This window comes from Entelurus aequoreus, linkage group LG05 (assembly GCF_033978785.1).
Source record: "Entelurus aequoreus isolate RoL-2023_Sb linkage group LG05, RoL_Eaeq_v1.1, whole genome shotgun sequence".
NCBI classification, from domain to species: Eukaryota; Metazoa; Chordata; class Actinopteri; order Syngnathiformes; family Syngnathidae; genus Entelurus; species Entelurus aequoreus.
The window spans coordinates 62,355,874-62,375,369 of record NC_084735.1 but is presented as its reverse complement, the minus strand read 5'-3'; the positions used below and the strand labels follow the sequence as shown (position 1 = coordinate 62,375,369).

The following is a 19,496-nucleotide window of genomic DNA, read 5'->3' as shown; positions in this document are numbered from 1 at the left end:
CTCGCCCACTCACTCACTGACGTCACTCACCTCACATGCTGTCATATCTTAAAGGGCCACACACACACACACACACACATAAACGCTACTATCATAACAACTAACAAGACATCAAGGCGAAGCAAAGAGTCGATTTTTTTAACAAGGAGAAATTCTCAATACTTTTCTTTTGTCGAGCACAAAGAAAATAACATTTTAGTTAAATGTAAGTTGTGTCTTGGATCAAATATCCTATCTACTTCAAGTTCAAGTTAAAGTGCCATTATGTTGCAGCTATTTAAAATAGTTTTGTCAACACATTGTATTATTCTCCAGTGCAATAACAGTACTGAAATGAAGGCTAAAGGGCATTAATGGGAGCTTTTAAAAAAGAAAAGAAAAAAAGAAGTAACTAAATAGTTACTTTTCAAAGTAACGCATTACTTTTTGGTGCAAGTAACTGAGTTAGTAACTGAGTTACTTTTGAAATGAAGTAACTAGTAACTATAACTCATTACTGGTTTTCAGTAACTAACCCAACACTGTTTATAACTATATATAGACATATTATTTTGGTTTGTGCTGTCAGAAAAACTAAAAATTGCATGCATCCCCACAGCCACACATATCCTTTGTAGCAGTCATGGTGCCTGGTGTTTAGTTGGCCACACTCTCTTTATACACAACTCTCTGCAAACGGCATTTGTAGCGCGCCCTATAGGTTGACATTAGGTATGCTTGCGTTAACTAATGCAGTGGTTTTCATTTAGGGCCACATCGCAGTTATGGCTGCTTAAGAGCAGTGTTGGACTAACGCGTTACAAAGTTACGGGATCACTGCATGTAACGCCGTAATTTTTGGCGTTAACTAGTAGTCTAACGCATTATTTTTGTATTCAGTAACTCAGTTACTGTTACTACATGATGCGTTACTATATAAAAAAATACCGTAAAATAACGCAGTATCGGCTAGAAACAGAGAAGATCTGAGTGTGTTTTATTGGACAACTGCGGCGGCGTCCTTCTGATTCTTCCTGTGTCACAAGAGGCGCACGCTGTCTGTGCGTGTGTGTGTGAGAGTGTGTGTGTGTGTGTGTGTTTACTCACAAAAGCATAACCTGACCATAACCAACACCATCTTCCAGCAGAAGGCTAAATATAAGACTTCATGGACGCACCCCCGTTCTAAACATTGGCACCTGATAGATTATATCATAGTGAGGCGTAGTGACATCAAAGACGTCCTCATCACCCGTGCCATGAGAGGTGCAGAGTGCTGGACAGATCATCATTTGATTATGACCAATGTCCACATGCAAGTGCGCCCCCCCTTGAGACGGCGAGGACCTAAAAGGAAGAAGCTAGATTGCGCCCGCCTGGAAAACCCTGATCCAAGAAATGACTTTCGCCGCTCCCTGGCTGAGAAACTTGGGGAGGTGGAGTCTTCCTTGAACTCTTCTGGGAGGTGGAGTCTTCCTTGAACTCTTCTGAGAACTCTATCGACCAGAACTGGAACTCTATCAGCTCGGCCCTCTATGAGGCAGCAGCCCAAACAATCGGCTTCAAGAGCAAGAACCACCAAGACTGGTTTGATGAAAACTCGGACACCATCCATGTCCTGTTGAAGGATATGCACAAAGCACACAGGGCAACCCTAGAGAACCCTTCATCCAGTAGCGCCAGGCAGAAATGGCAGAGAGCTCGAAGTGAAGTGCAAAGGGCTGTTAGGAGGATGCAGAATGAGTGGTGGAGAAAAAAGGCACATGAAATCCAAACCTTTGCCGATAAAAATGACATTCACAACTTTTACAATGCTGTCAAGAAGACCTACGGCCCAACAAACCGCTGCATCACTCCCCTGAAAACAGCAGACGGCCTGTCAACCTTGAAGGACCAACCTAGCATCCTGCTGAGATGGGCGGAACACTTTAGCACCCTGTTGAATCAGGAATCTGATGCAGACCCCACTGTTCTGGATGAACTGCCTACACTTCCCGTCATGCACAATCTGGACGAGCCCCCAACCTTCCTGGTGGTCCGATCAGCTACCCGCTCCCTCAAAAACAACAAATCCCCCGGTAACAGTGGCGTGCAGTCACTAGAGGCAGGGGAGGTGGGGCCTCACCTGCCATCATGGAAGGAAAAAAAATGTAAAAAGAAAAAAACATTTATTAAATTGTTATATGTATCCAGTGATTATACTAAAGTTATTTTCCATTTAACTTCACCAGTTTTAGATTATTTTTATTTTCACATTTGCCGTTCAAATACTGAGAAGAGACGGTGCGGTGATCAGCAGCCAGTTGAGGCACGTCACTGATTTGTGCCTCAACATGGATTGTGCACAATGACTCGGCTAACTGCTGAGCTACTGTGCAGTGAGACTGTATTGCTATATGAATTATATCAGCTAACTAAACTATGGCATAGTTTAGTTAGCTGAGGTATATAATGTACAGTGTATTTTGTCAAAAACTGTATGTGTGTAACGTATTTCTTGTGCTGAGCATTCATAAATCTGCTGCAAAAGACGTACTGGTTGAGGCTCGCAGTAATCCGGCCTCCTGGTGGTAGAGGGCAGTAGTGATCCCAGAGATCATTCCTCGGCCGCAGAAGAAAAAAAAAAAAAAAGAAAAAAAAGTTTGCAAGCGATTGTTTATTTCCTCTCGCCTGGACTTTTATTAAAAACATGGAGGATTACATATGTAAAATAAAACAGTTTTCTAAACTGGACTTTCAATCGAAGCAGGAGGTAATAATTAAAGGTAGACCAACGCCGGAGCTAAAAGGTTTGCTTTAAGACTTCGGGACAGAAGACCCGTTCTTTTCAAACGGTGTGGTACACACGCAATTGCTGGCTGTGTGGATGTCCAGCAAGAAAGGTAAGACCATAATAATGTTTTTTTTATTAAATGTGCTTTTTTGTGTGCTACAGTTGTGTAAAGAATGCTGGTATGAGCTTTTAAACATAACCCGTTAACTGCTGCCAATCACATGGTGAATAAGATACTATTTAGGGTTCATATGTTTGTAAATCTGACTGTGATGATGCAGTGCCTCACCAGACATTAACCTCACCGCCCGCCACTGCCCGGTAATGACAACATCCCGGCTGAACTACTGAAGCAAGGAGGATACTTCTGCACAAGAACATTGCACCGGTACATCACAAAGGTCCGGGCTGAAGAGAACGTCCCACAACAATGGAGAGACGCCATTGTTGTCACTATCTACAAGAACAAGGGTGACAAGGCTGTCTGTGGCAACAGTAGGGGCATTTCACTCTTTGCTGTTGCCGGTAAAGTTCCGGCAAAAGTGATGCTCCAGAGGCTGATTAATAACATCACTGAGTCGATACTGCCTGAATCACAGTGCGGGTTTAGAAAGAATAGGAGCACAGTGGACATGATTTTCACAGCTAGACAGCTGCAGGAAAAATGTAGGGAACAACATCAGGACCTATTCATGGCCTTTGTCGACCTCTCCAAAGCCTTAGACACCGTTCAGAGAGAACTTTTATGGGAAGTCCTCCTCAAGTTTGGCTGTCCCATTAAGTTCGTTAACATCCGCCGTCAGTTTCATGATGCTCGAGTGACCATAGGAGGTCAAGAGTCTGCCCCCTTCCCTGTACATACAGGAGTAAGGCAGGGGTGTGTACTAGCACCAGTGCTTTTTAACATCTTCTTGCTATGTGTTACAAAGCTTCTCCACAAGGAGATTGAGGACAGCAGCGGTGTGACAGTGGACTTTCGTCGAGATGGCAACCTCTTTAATATCAGGAGGCTTCAGGCTACCACCAAACTGCAGAGGGAGAGAATTGTTGAGATGCAGTACGCAGATGACTGTGTTCTTGTATCTCACAGCCCACAAGACCTCCAGTCTGTTCTTGCGGCTGCGGTGAGAGCGTACAGCAGGATAGGACTGACCGTCAACACCAGCAAGACGGAAGTAGTTTGCCAGTGGAGCTCCAACAAGCCATCTACATCACCTGTCTTCACCGTTTCTGGAGAACAAATAGCAATCGTTCCATCCTTCAGATACCTGGGGAGCATTCTTTCTGATGACAACACTGTTGATAGTGAGGTCCAGAACAGGTTCAAGCAGGCAGCGGCAGCTTTGGGGAGACTCAGGCGTCGAGTCTTCCAAAACAAGAACCTCCATCTCCACACAAAGGTCTCTGTCTATCAAGCTATCTGCCTCACTACCCTCCTCTACAGCTGTGAAGCCTGGGTAACCTACAACCGCCACATCAAGGCCCTAGAGCAGTTCCACATACGCTGCCTTCAACGCATCCTGGGGATCACATGGCGTGATCGTGTGCCTCATTCTGAAATACTCTCAAAAACCAACTGCAGGAGTATTGAGGCCATGATCACCATGCACCAACTATGATGGCTGGGCCACGTAGTAAGGATGTCCTCAGACCGCCTGCCTCGCAAGGTGTTATACGGCCAGCTACACCATGGTCGTCGCTCTGCTGGAGGGCAGAAGAAACGATATAAAGACCAGCTGAAGACTGCACTAAGGAAGTGCAAAATCAGACCTGAGGCCCTGGAGGGTGTGGCTGCTGATCGTAACACCTGGCGTCAGCTGTGCCAGAATGGCACCCGCCTGCTGGAGGAGGATAGGACAGCCAGGAGACAGGAGAGAAGACTCAGGAGGAATACACCTACGGTTGCCGTTTCCACCACCACCACCACCACCACATTTACATGCCCTACCTGCAGTAGGGTTTGTTTATCCAGGATAGGGCTATTCAGGCACCAACGAACTCACCGATAGAAGTGGATGTCGTCATCGGACTCGATGGACAACCATAAAGAAGCGAGCACTAACAAGACATCATGGTGGAGCCGGAGTCGAGTTTCTTAACATTGGGATATTCTCACTACTTTTCTTTTGTTGAGCACAAAGAAAAGAACATTTTAGTTAAATGTAAGTTGTGTCTTGGATCAAAGATCCCATCTACTGCCCAAAACAGCAATTCAAATCTGATGAAACAGCTACAAAAGCAACATGCTTCGACAAAGCTAGTAAAGAGAGACACAGACTCCGATGCCACTTCACCGGCTGGATTTTAACGGAGGCATGCTAGCCAGGACAACATTGATAGAGCCATTGCAGCGTATGTGCTAGAAGACAGGCAGGCTATTTCTACAGTGGAGTCACCCGCTTTCAGTCAGCTAATTAGCATGATATCGGGCATCAAACAGCAAATGGCACGGAAAACATGTTCCACGTACCTGGACACAGTGGACAGTGAGTATATAAACATGGAAAGCAAGCTAAAGAAGACACTCCAAACTCTGCCTCTGCTAATCATTCAGCGCTGAAGGTACACACTCTGTCAATTCTCTTATATATTCTTTCATTCTAGACTTCCATAGTGTTTGATTATCACATCACTCTAAATGTATAGACTATAAAGTTCACAAACATAAAGAGGGATCCTAGTGGGCCAGGCCAATCTTTCCTTTTCTCTAAACTAAAACTGGGGAAATGCGTACAGCGTTCTGGGCTTCACTGAAGACATGATTTTATTTCACAATTCCTTGAGAGAAAAAAACGTCTGGTTAGGCATGTGTAGCAGTATGTGTGCTGTATATAGTGACATGACATATAATCATGTCATGTGAGCCTTCCTTGGGTGAAGCCAGGTTTACAGCTATGTTTTTTGATTGATTGATTGAAACTTTTCTTAGTTGATTGCACAGTACAGTACATATTCCGTACAATTGACCACTAAATAGTTTTTCAACTTGTTTAAGTCGGGGTCCACGTTAATCAATTTATGGTAAATGTTGTGACATGTTATTATGCGGTTTGTTACTTATGTATGTTATGTTGCAGCTATTTAAAATAGTTTTGTCAATTCGTTCTGGCCCGAAATAAATTGTGTTATGTATTTGGAGCTACTAGGGCTGCCGTAGTTGTGAGGGACGCGGGGAATTATGGGTAATGTTGTCATGACAATACTATACTCCTGGAGAGCGGGAACACGGCTGTATGTTCGGAGTAGTAAGCTACAATAAAAGGTTAACGATCTATCTGTGCCTGCTGCATCATTGTTATAGGAAGACATAACAAAAGTGGCGACGAGGACGAGTGAACCGACGCGTGTTGTCAGTGTTAAGAAGAAAAGACAGGTTCACACAGTCAAATATGAAAAGGAGAGTAACAGTGATTCTTCTGAGGAGGACATGTCTACCACAGTGAATACAATACGGGTAATGAATGTGGGTGAGAGCTCGGATGGTTTCTGGGCCAAAGCCAAGTTGGAAGGACATTCCATAAAGATGCAAATAGACACTGGATCGAGGGCATCATTAGTGTCTTATAAAATCTACAGGAAACACATGAGACATCTCCCTCTACGTCCTGCAGACACTGTTTTCAGAGCATACACTGGACACACGGTGCACATGAAAGGAATGACCGATGTACTGGTGCAGTGTAACGATCAGACTGTGAGACTTCCAGTCTACATCACCCAGGGAGACTACGCCGCCATAATGGGTCGGGTGTGGTTAAAGGCGATCCATCTCAACTGGCAAGAGGTGAGAAAAATGTCAGACAGTTCTACACAGCTTCAGATGATACTGGAAAAGCATAAAGAGGTCTTTCGTGATGAACTGGGCTGCATGGAAAATATTACAGTAAAGCTACATGTCAAACCTGACACTAAACCTGTGTTTTTGAGAGCGAGACCAGTGCCGTACGCCATCAGATCAAAGGTGGAAACTGATTTGGATGCTTTGGTCAAAAATGGAGTCTTGGAGCCTGTAACGACTAGTGAGTGGGCTACACCCATCGTTCCAGTGCAAAAGAAAAATGGTGGAATCCGGACATGTGGAGACTTTAAGGTGACAGTCAACCCTGCCTTAATAGCAGAACAGTACCCACTTCCCCTGATCGATGACTTATTTGCTGGGCTGAGTGGAGGTCAAAAGTTCAGCAAAATAGATCTCAATCAGGCGTACCTGCAGATGCAGGTGGATGAACAGTCACGTGAGATGCTGACTATTAACACACACAAAGGGCTTTTCAGATACTGCAGACTGCCTTTTGGTATCACTTCTGCCCCGGCTCTGTTCCAGCGAGCTATGGACCAGATACTCTGTGGTCTAGCAGGAGTGCAGTGCTATTTGGATGACATCCTGTGTACAGGAGCAAATGATGAAGATCACCTGCATAACTTGGATGCTACACTTCAAAGATTGAGAGAGTATGGACTAAGAGTTCGCAAAGAAAAATGTGATTTCTTTCAATCATCTGTGGAATACCTTGGACATGTGATTGATGCTAAAGGACTTCATACAGCACCATCCAAAATCACAGCCATCGTGGAGGCACCTCCACCTCAAAACATCAGCCAGCTGCGATCCTTTTTAGGATTATTGAACTATTACGGACGTTTTATTCCTAATCTAGCATCACTGCTACAGCCACTGCATGAGTTGTTACGCCAGGACAAGACATGGAAATGGACAGCCAGCTGTCAGGAGGCTTTTGAGAAAGCCAAGGGGGCGTTAACCACATCAGAGGTGCTGACTCACTTCAACCCATCACTCCAAATTCAGCTAGCTTGTGATGCATCCCCATATGGAGTGGGGGCAGTGTTATCTCACATACTGCCAAATGGTGAGGAAAAACCGATCGCTTTCGCCTCCAGAACGTTGAACAAGGCAGAGTCCAACTATGCTCAAATAGAAAGAGAGGCACTGAGCATTGTTTTCGGGGTGAGGAAATTCCACCAGTATTTATATGGGAGGAAGTTCACTCTCCTAACGGACCATCGACCTCTCACGACCATCCTGGGATCACACACTGGGATACCATCTCTCGCTGCATCAAGACTGCAGAGGTGGGCTCTGCTGCTATCTGCTCACGCTTACGACATCAAATATCGTAAGTCAGACTCCCATTGCAACGCTGACGGGTTATCCAGACTTCCTCTTCCAGTCACAAAGCCCGATTCAAAAACGGAGGACATTTTTTACTTTAGAGAGGTGGAAAAGGCACCTGTTTCAGCAGTGCAGATCAAAAAAGTGACTCGCAACGACCCAGAGCTGTCAGAGGTCATGGACATTGTTGTTAAAGGTCGACCTGCTGGTGACACTGTGCGCCTGAAACCTTATATGGGAAGGAGGTTGGAGCTTTCTGTCCAGTCGGGATGCCTGCTATGGGGGAGGCGAGTGATCATTCCACTGTCACTTCGAGAAAAAATGTTGCAACAGCTTCATGCAGGACATAGTGGAATAGTCAAGATGAAAGAAATAGCGAGAAGCTATTTTTGGTGGCCAGGCATGGACAAACAAATCGAGGAAATGGCTACATCTTGTTCAGCTTGCCACAAAACCAGAAATAACCCACCATTAGCTCCCCTGCATCCGTGGGAATATCCCCAAGAACCATGGCAGCGGGTCCACATTGACTTCGCAGGGCCAGTGGAAGACAGAATGTTTCTGGTTGCTATTGACGCACACAGCAAATGGCCTGAGGTGGCGATAATGAGATCTACCACCACAGAAAGGACCATCGGAAGGCTAGGAGAGATGTTCTGTCGGTTTGGATCTCCGGTTCAGTTAGTCTCTGACAACGGACCTCAGCTGGTGTCGCATGAAATGTCTGCATTTCTACAAGCAAATGGAGTGCAGCATGTCACCTCAGCTCCTTACCATCCTGCCACAAATGGCCTTGCTGAAAGGTTCGTTCAGACTCTGAAACGTGCACTGAAAGCATCACAAGGACAAGGAACATTACACCAAAGACTACATACTTTTCTGCTGAACTACAGAAACACTCCTCACAGCACTACAAAGGCATCTCCTGCAAGCCTAATGTTCAAGAGAGACCTGCGTACGACCTTCGACCTGTTGAAGCCCTCAGCAGTAAAAGACACAGTTCGAGGCCAACAGGAAAAACAGATACAACGCAGGGAACGACAGGCGAAGAACAGAGTCTTCACAGCAGGCGAGACTGTGTTAGCGAGGAACTACAGTGGAGAACCTAAATGGGTTCCTGCTACTATCCTTGCTCAGACTGGACCAGTCTCCTACTCCGTTCAGACAGGTGACAGTGTCTGGAGGAGACATGCTGATCAGCTCCTGTCTGCGTCACCAGTGTCAGCAGAGCTGTCCTCGAAAGATCAGACAGATGCAGTGACCAACCCTTCAGTTCCTCTCCACACCCAAGTAAGACATCCAGTGCCAGATACATCTGTTCCAGCTGCAAGTGTGACTCCAGATGAGACTGAGACACATGTGCAGTTGAGCCCTAAAGACGGTTTTCCGTCAGTGGACAATAAGACTGATGCCCCTGCAGAGAGCAGGTATCCTAAAAGAGAGCGGCGACCCCCTATACGCTTGAGTCTTTAGAATAGTTAGCAACTATCCCAGACCATCAGGGGCAGAATAATCCCCTTGGGATCAGTTGAGGGATAGAGGCAGTCTACCCTCATCCCTGAGTTAGAGTTAAAACATATACCTGTTAGGTGTGGTTTAAAGAAAAAGATAAGGTTGTGACATTTAGTTGGTTGTGTTAAGTCACGTGTTGAGATAATCTTAGATACCAGAAATAAGTTGAATGTGTATGTTTACGTTCTTTGAAATAGTAGCTGATTATTTCTGTTGTTTTCTAAAAGGGACATCTGTTGTAAGAGGGGAGGAGATGTTATGTATTTGGAGCTACTAGGGCTGCCGTAGTTGTGAGGGACGCGGGGAATTATGGGTAATGTTGTCATGACAATACTATACTCCTGGAGAGCGGGAACACGGCTGTATGTTCGGAGTAGTAAGCTACAATAAAAGGTTAACGATCTATCTGTGCCTGCTGCATCATTGTTATAGGAAGACATAACAAATTGGCCCTTTGAAACATAGCTTTGTCTTTGTGTGTTATATGTAGACCACATTGCTTAGCAGAGTTCAGTGATGCAAATGCATTTAAGTTGATCAACAGATTGTATTATTCTCCAGTGCAATACAATACTGAAATGAAGGCTAAAAGGGCATTAATGGGAGCCTTAAAATAAAAAATAAGAAAAAGTAACTAAAGTTACTTTTCACAGTAACGCATTACTTTTTGGTGTAAGTAACTGATTTAGTAACTGAGTTACTTTTGAAATAAAGTAACTAGTAACTGTAACTAGTTACTGGTTTTCAGTAATTAACCCAACACTGATCACAAATGCCCTCAATGTATTCCTCTGTAGCTGCACTACTTTGTGAGGAAGTTGATGGATGGTAGTTTAACAAATTATTCCACACAGAAATAGCATAAAGGGATGAAAATTGAAAAAACGGGACACAATTTTTGACATACAGAGAAATATTAAACACAGATGTTAACACATAAAACTTTATTATGACTGTATTTGTAGGTCATAATAGCAAAGTACTCGTAAATTAAGGTACTCGTAAGATGAGGTATAACAATAGTTATACCTCATTTTACGAGTACCTTACTTTATGAGTACTTTGCGATATGAGCGGCCTCTCTGCTTTTTGTTATGCTTTAAATTGCTAGCATATTTTAAGTTATGAGCCTCCCCGCTGTGAACACCATAAGATTCTGTCTTACTTGCTGGCATTAGCTTATAGCTAGAAACCCAAATAACTCTGGTTTCCCAACCATCGATAAAACCAAACATTTAGCAGCAGTGCAGCTTTCCCAGCCTATCAACTGACATCTTCCTCTTGCTGAAGCTTACTCCTCCACCCACGGCTCAGCTTTCTGCACACACCTGAAGCTGAACCTGAACCAGCTACGTATGTCCTCCCTGGTCCTGTGGCTGCCCAGCCCTGTGTGATAGTAACCCTCGCAGCACCTTGTTTAAAAAAAAAAAGTCCTCTCTTCTCCCCCACGATTCTTGATTGTGAGAGATAGCATAACAAGGAATATCCGCTTTTTCAACATTACTTGCTGCTATCTCAGCATTTTTGACCAGCCATTGGATTGTTCACTAAAAAATAGCAAAAAATGTCTGAAGTTTATGTGAATCTTGCGAGCAATTTAGTGGCTTAGACGAGAAGGCTTCTGCTTGAGACAAGAGAGTTACTGATCAAGTGTTCGCACGCACATGAAGATACAGGGCACAAGGCAGGCCAGCAAGCCGCAGAGCCACATCAGTATGCAGGGGTGCCATGCAAACGTGTTGCCTTGCAAAGCACTTTGCGACATGTTCTCTGATCCATGACAGAGTGAATGGCTAAGGTTTGGTGGGGTTGGGGTGGGTGCACAAAAAAAAAGCACAGACAATAAAAGCTTTGGTGCAGCCAGACTTCCTATAAGAAAGAGAAAAGTTGGAGAAAGTAAAATGTTGCTTAAAATGTGATTATTTTGTTGAAAGACTATTGTATACAGCAGTGGCGTGCGGTGAGGTTAATGTCTGGTGAAGCACGACTGCATCATCACAGTCAGATTTACAAACATATGAACCTGCAGTGCAGGTGTACCTAATGTTGTGTCCCTGCGGTCGTTCACGGCTCCTGCAGCGCGAGCATTGTTGTTTTTGCACTTTTTGGCTTCTTGTTAAGTGACCTTTTTTGGGTGGATTCGGTCTTGCACGTGGAGGGTTTGGGTGTGGGCTTTGGTTGGTGTGGCTGCGGCGCTCCCGTCGGGCGGTGCATTCTGCGGCGGAGATGCTTGGCACCAGGAGGCGGGGCTATGAGACGAGCCTCACACAGTGTGTCTTCGCAGCAGAGTTTTATCATCGCTCAGCACAAGAAATACGTTACACACATACAGTTGTTGACAAAATACACTGTACATTATATACCTCAGCTAACTAAACTATGGAAATGTATAATATAATTCATATAGCAATACGGTCTCACTTCACAGCAAGCCAGCAGTTAGCCGAGTCATTGCGCACAATCCATGTTGAGGCACAACGCAGTGACGTGCCTCAACTGGCTGCTGATCACCGCACCGTCTCTTCTCAGTATTTGAACGGCAAATGTGAAAATAAAAATAAAAATAATCTAAAACTGGTGAAGTTAAATGGAAAATAACTTTAGTATAATCACTGGATACATATAACAATTTAATTAACTTTTTTTTCTTTTTACTTTTTTTTTCTTTTCATGATGGCAGGTGAGGCCGTGCCTCCCCTGCCTCTAGTGACGGCACGCCACTGGTATACAGCAGTAATTCCCAACCGCTGTGCCGTGAAAGCTCATTAGGGGTGCTGTGGGATAACCTGACTCTCGCCAGATCCTTGTAGTTTGCTGAGCTCCACACAAGGATATATGGACTCGAGGGCAATGCAAACTCCTTCAAGATAGCAAAAAATAATGAACCAATCAGGATCGCCGGGCGGTATTTCATAGATGTGACGTAGCGCTGAAGCGACCGTTTGATTCAAACAACAATAGCGGCACGCAGCGAGGAGTCATGTGCTGACATTGATTCTGCTATTGCAACCGTTTTGTCGAATCTATCGAATATTAATTACTTAAAAGATGAACAGAGAACTTTTCGCTCTGTCGTTATCCAATATGTCGGCTGTTCTGTTTTGGATTTCCCAGCGTCGCTCTCATCAGCATTTTGTGAGTGGTTGAAGTAGCACATCATTCAAGATAACGGACAAGTGGTTTATCCAATCACATTTTTACAAGGCCCCGCTTTCTGAAATACATCTCCTATTGAGAAGTCCCAGATCCTTGTGTGGAGCTGAGCGAACTACAAGGATCTGGCGAGAGTCAGGTTAGCGGTGGAAATGATCCAGTTGCACTTAATTAGTCCAAAAATGTATTTACTACAAAAAATGTATCTTTGTCTATCAATCTACCCAAATGATTGGTAGTAACAGGCAAAACAATCAAATGTTCTTCCACTATATGGTAGAAGCTACATTATCATCTTGTGTATCAACCTGTCACCATTTAAGTCATGGCACGCTTGGTGAATAAATAAAAGGTTGGGAAAAACAATGACATGTGGCAACCCCTATTAGTTGTGTTTCAAAATGCTTTATAAGACATGCTAGCAATAACATACAGGTAATACAAATAAGTTCAAACACGTGCAATCATTAGTAAGGATAGGTACCAAAATCTGTTTCCATAATGGCACCGGTGTCAACTTTAACTGTAAAACCAGACCCGATATAATCAGGTGCACCTAATGTACATATTATTTCTAGTTGTGCTTACCGACTTCCACTTTATTTGGTACATGATTAAAGTATAAGTGTGACTAGTAGATTGCAATCACACAAGAGATATGTGTGGACTGCGGGTGTATTATATCTAGTTGGGCTTACCAACTTCAAATACATTTTATTTTGTACATGATAAGTGGGAGGCAATCTTATTTGGTACATGGTTAAATGATAAGTGTGACCAGTAGATTGCAGTCACACATAAGAGATACGTGTGGACTACAGGTTGACTGTTCAATAAAGGACGCTAACAAGTACCTGTAAGCAAGGAACACCAAACCGTTGATAATATTATAGAACATTACACACAGCGCTCAAAATTGTTGAAGTGGAGCCACGTGAATAAGATCGGCCACAAAACGGCGCATCCTGAAGAGAATGTCAGAAAGCAGCATAGAGATGGTCTGCAAAACACAATCTATGCAACATGTTTACCAAAGAACCACCAATACATGTAATGTAGACCACAAGGAAGTGTTCGAAATGTTAAAAAAAATATATATATATAAATTGTTCATGTCTTCTCAAATAAATATGTAAAAAATTCTGGTATTCAGACATTTTTTTTTGTTTAAGAGATGTTTTCTTACCTGTTGACAGTTTTGGCTGACACTTCAGCCTACGTCAGAGCTGTCTTCCTGGTGTGACGTGTCTAAAAACAGCTGACCGACGACAGCTCTGACGAAGGCTGATGTCAGCCGAAAACTGTCACAAAAACCTCTTACACAAAAAAATGTCTGAATACAATAATTTTGAACCAAATCAAAATATGACCCTTTTAATGCGTCTGTATAACAAGCGGAACAACCTCAAGTAGTCAAAACACACATATACAAGAGCTGCTGTTCACTACAACTAACGTTATGACATTCAGCACACAGACAGCACTCGCACACGTGTACCTCTTAAAAGGACACAGACATATATATTACACTACTGTGTTGTGGCATTTGCATTAATGATGACTTTTCTCAACCAACGTAGATATCCGTCATTTTTGTTTTGATGACGCCACAGACAGGACAATAGACTGACATTTAACATCTTTAGTATTAGAAGTGCTAAACTTCACATAAAGGCTACTGTTCTTAAATACAATGTTTTACTTTGTTATTTAATCGATGAAATTGATCGATTCTCTTTTAAAAGGATCTCGGATCTATACCCATCTCTTGGAAGGCAAACTTGCTGAGCACAAATCGATATACTTGAAATTTAGGAATATAAATCCAACTATCGAGGTATCAATTAATCGTTACACCCCTTATTATTTTGAAAAATGATATCATCCCCAAACATCCTTATGATTGACAAAATAAGAAAGCTGTCCAAAATCTAAATGTAAAAGTGTGCATTTGTTGTAATGACAGCCATCTCCCCAGTGTCATTGCAGTCCCATATCATAAAAGCCTGTAGACATTTGCATGTTTTCTTCAGGCAGTCTTCAGAAATGTCATTGGAACAGCATGAAACAAAAGTTCCAGCATAATCACCTTGCCATATGCAGATTTAAGATTGATCACTGAATATGACTGACTCATCCATAGTCAATTGCTTTTCCTTAGCCCACTGTGGCCTTGTTTTTTTTTATGTTTAGCTGTTGTGATGGCTTTTGTTGAGCTTTTATGTATTAAAAATCCCATTTTCTTCAAGTGGTTTCCTACAGTTCGGTCACAAACGGTGACTGTAGTCAAGGCCGCCATAATGCACAAGCTTGTCTGGGCTAAAGCCCACGGGCCCCACACAATCAGGGGCCCACAATTTTGATGGCGGAATGCAATGATTTGTGTTCAAAGCTGTCAATCACAAACAGCTCTTGATCTAACAATTGTGTACTCCCCCTCAGCTGCGTTGTTTTTTTCTTACTGCTCTCAGCGGGGCTTGAACCTGCGTCACACGTGTGAAAATCCATCTTACTACTATTGAGATAAAAAACCCAGGCAGATTCCCAGAACATCAGGACTTTACTTGAAGTTGACTGGCTCCCATTACACTCGCGCAGACGTGCATTCGCCCGTCGCGAAGGAGATGTATTCATGAACAAACCTATTCACATTGATGTCCCACTGGGGTGAGTTTTCCTTGCCCGTATGTGGGCTCTTTACCGAGGATGTCGTTGTGGCTTGTACAGCCCTTTGAGACACTTGTGATTTAGGGCTATATAAATAAACATTGATTGATTGATTGATATTTTTAAAATGGATTATATTTTTGCACTATTGCTGTTCTGCCGAGTTAAATCTAGATTTTTTAAATTTTACTTTTAAACTGTGAGGTTTGGGGATTCTGGTGATTCCATCATTTACCAGGGGTTGTATTGGTTAGTATTGGTTAAATTGTAAACATCCATCCTTAATCATTAGACAAATAATCAATGACCTATGAAAACTTAGTTGCCAAGTATGACATTTTGGTTGATGTTTTTTTAACCACACTTGCACAAATTGTCAAAGCCTTAAGAGGTCTATCAAATTTTGTAGTGTTTCGCTAAACAACCTGTATGAGAAAATAACATTTTCAGTCAATCCAAGTTATTGGGTTTTTCAAAAATTGCACCACTGTGTGGTGCATTTGTCAGGAAATAAATATCACAGACAACACAGTAGGGGTGCATGTTTTGATAAATATTCAACCTTTTGAAACTCACGGTTTAGGAGGAGGAGGAGAGTTACAGCATGGACTTGTCGTAATTATTTTCACAGTATGACAGTATGCCATTACGCAAAAGTGGAGTTGAGTCAAGGTGCTCCTATTGGCGGCATAGAAGTTGCGTGAGTTTGTCGTGAGATAAAAAAATATATACATATTGAAACAGGCAGACCCCTGGAGCAGTTGTTGTCCCTGGCGAGCCGTGTGCTTCACACACTGAAGCACACACATGCAACAAACATATGAATGCTTTCGAAATTTGCAAAGGTACCTACAGTATAATCAAAGCTACCTTGTGAAATATTTAGTGGTGTTTTGGGGACCAGCAAGAACTCAAAGTGTGTGTGTGTGCGCGAGTGCGCGTGCGTGCGTGCGTATGAGAAAGAACCTCCAGACACCCTGAGGCTGTGCGTTGACGTCGGGGCTACATCTGCTCTCGCCTCCTCCTCTCGCGCTCATCTCACATGCAGGGGGGCTGAGTTGTGTAGTTGGGAAGACCTCAGCTACCCCCTTGTCTGCCCTTAACCCATCCACCTGATGTCCACTAACTTCCTGACAGTTTGCCATCCAACCCCCCTTGTCGTTGTCACCTCCCTCAGGGGGACTTGACAGACAGATGTTCAACATCCCCCACATTGCCCCCCTCCTCACACACCAATATATGACCTCAATTCTCAGGGGGACGCAAGTTGAGTCTACAGAGGCAACATCTGTATGGTCACACAAAAGAAGGTTAATTTAGTATTATTTAATTGCACACGGCGACAGACAGCACTCTTAACATGTGGGAACTAGAAATTGTGACCAAAAGAGGCAATTTAATATTTTTATTCAACACAGGCTGAACAGTTTAAAGGCCTACTGAAACCCACTACTACCGACCACGCAGTCTGATAGTTTATATATCAATGATGAAATCTTAACATTGCAACACATGCCAATACGGCCGGGTTAACTTATAAAGTGCAATTTTAAATATCCCGTTAAACTTCCGGTTGGAAACGTCTATGTATGATGACGTATGCGCGTGACGTCACGACGGCAACGGAAGTATTCGTACCCAATGTGTCACCATACAAACTGCTCTGTTTTCATCGAACAATTCCACAGTATTCTGGACATCTGTGTTGGTGAATCTTTTGCAATTTGTTTAATGGACAATGGAGACTGCAAATAAGAAAGTTGTAGGTGCGATCGGTGTATTAGCGGCGGACTACAGCAACACAATCAGGAGGTTGTGTTGTGTTTGAGCTGGATAGCAGACGCACTACCGTGAGTACAGCTTTGGCTTCCAAACATTTGATCGCTTGCCCGTACGTGCGTGTCGCTATGTGCATGTCACGTACGTAACTTTGGGGAAATATATGTTTCTTGCCGACTCTGATGGCGGCCGGGGTGTCGTCGAAAGCTACAACGCCCGCCGCCACCGCTCCGTAGTTAGCTTCAATTGTTAAGCTTCGCCAAGCTGGAAATTATTAACCGTGTATTTACATGTTCATGGTTTAATAGTATTGTTGATCTTCTGTCTATTCTTCCAGTCAGGGTTTTTTTTAATTTTGTTTCTGTCTGCATTTGAGCCTGATGCTATCACGTTAGCTCCGTAGCTAAGTTAGCTTCAATTGTTAAGCTTTGCCAAGCTGGAAATTATTAACCGTGTATTTACATGTTCATGGTTTAATAGTATTGTTGATCTTCTGTCTATCCTTCCAGTCAGGTTTTTTTTAAATTTTGTTTCTATCTGCATTTGAGCCCGATGCTATCACGTTAGCTCCGTAGCTAAAGTGCGTCAACGATGTATTGTCGTGGAGATAAAAGTCACTGTGAATGTCCATTTCGCGTTCTCGACTCTCATTTTCAAGAGGATATAGTATCCGAGGTGGTTTAAAATACAAATCCGTGATCCACAATAGAAAAAGGAGAGTGTGTGGAATCCAATGAGACCTTGTACCTAAGTTACGGTCAGAGCGAAAAAAGACACACCCTGCACTGCCTCTCTAGTCCTTCACTCTAACGTTCCTCATCCACGAATCTTTCATCCTCGCTCAAATTAATGGGGTAATCGTCGCTTTCTCGGTCCGAATCTCTCTCGCTCCATTGTAAACAACGGGTAATTGTGAGGAATCCTTCCTCCTGTGACGTCACGCTACTTCCGGTATAGGCAAGGCTTTTTTTTTATCAGCGACCAAAAGTTGCGAACTTTATCGTCGTTGTTCTATACTAAATCCTTTCAGCAAAAATATGGCAATATCGCGAAATGATCAAGTATGACACATAGAATGGATCTGCTATCCCCATTTAAATAAATAAAAATTCATTTCAGTAGGCCTTTAACTTCACTTGGCAAAAAAGCAGCCTCTTTTTTGCAACAAAACAGTATGACCATAAATTATCTTGATTAAAATGTCTCCTTCCACATCCGTACTGCACTTTTTCGGTAATCAAATAGAAGTGGTCATTAAAAGCACTTGAAGTGTTCGCTGCGCAAGCTTGAGCGGAGATTACCACTGCTGTGCAAAGCGTGCAGAAAACCTCCAGCGAAAAAATTCACATCCGAATCACAACTTGTATTACGTATCTGAATCGATTAAAATTTTCAAGAAACTACTTTCAAAAATTGTTTTTTTTACAAGCTGGGTTGCCAAGCCTTTTTGCCTCCACGGGCCAAAGTGAAAATGTGCACCGCGAAGGTCCTCGGTTTGATTCCCAGGGTTGGAGTCTTTCTGTGTGGAGTTTGCATGTTCTCCTTGTGACTGCTTGGGTTCCCAATGAATAGATAGATTTAAATCTTTCAGCAGCACCATGGGTGAGGAGGTAAGCCCCATACCTTTATATACAAAAGGTAGTGGCGATAGTCATGATCACGGCATAGTTATCAGCCTTGTGTATGTGCCATCAATGTTTGTGTGAACTTAAAAGAGGTCAATATCAGTAACTATTGAATTTGGGAAGCCATTGTGGGGAGGCGTGGCCGGCAGACCGACAGCGAGGCAGGTGGTGGTCCATGGAACCCCGACAGTGAGAGACTGTCACAGCCATCTTTTAGTGGACCAAACAAAACAACTCAGCGGGCCAAATTTGAACCCCTGGTCCCCATTTCGGGCCACCCTGATTTACAGGCTCTATGTGTATACATCATACTGCACGTCAGCAGCCAAGAGGAGCATTTGTAACCTGTAACCCATTTATAAAAAGGTGTTATTATAATTTATATACCTGATAATATACTGTGAGAACCGGTTTGAATCGAGAATCTAATCAGAATCAAATTGAATCGTGTGTTGTTAGATTCACATCCCTATCTAAAAGCTTGCAGCGTTTGGAAACACTTTGCCCCTTTGGTAAAATATGTAAAGTCGTTTTCAAAAACGGCTGTTTTAAAGATTCGTGGCACATTGTGTGTACAAATAAAATAAAGAACAATTTTACAACATTTTCAAAATACAGAAAAAAGGCCTAAAGTAATGAGAAATTTAGGAAATACTGATAATGAACACAGTAAGATTTGTCTTTAAATATGTATAACATTTCTTTAGCTTTTTTAAAAATTTTTTTATTATTTTCATTCGCCTATTTAATTACAGATGACATGACGTCAGCACCACCTGGTTGTCAAAACTATCTAAATTGTATTTGAAAATTGAGTTTCCAGGAAGGAAATTGACAATATCATGCAGCCCTAATTGTGATACATGTAAAGGCACAT

The 19,496-nt window shown here is 43.0% G+C and overlaps 1 protein-coding gene across 1 annotated transcript; it reads left to right on the top strand.

The window, feature by feature from the left end:
- Positions 1–6,120: 6,120 nt before the first annotated feature.
- On the top strand, positions 6,121–9,752 carry LOC133650843 (uncharacterized protein K02A2.6-like). The gene has a single exon (XM_062048538.1). It carries the CDS (start codon positions 6,180–6,182, stop codon positions 9,354–9,356), a length of 3,177 nt encoding a protein of 1,058 aa, XP_061904522.1. The 5' UTR covers positions 6,121–6,179; the 3' UTR covers positions 9,357–9,752.
- Positions 9,753–19,496: the final 9,744 nt, after the last annotated feature.

Excerpts from the sequence above, each read along its gene's own strand:
- LOC133650843 (XM_062048538.1), top strand. The coding sequence starts at position 6,180 with ATGTCTACCACAGTGAATACAATACGGGTAATGAATGTGGGTGAGAGC.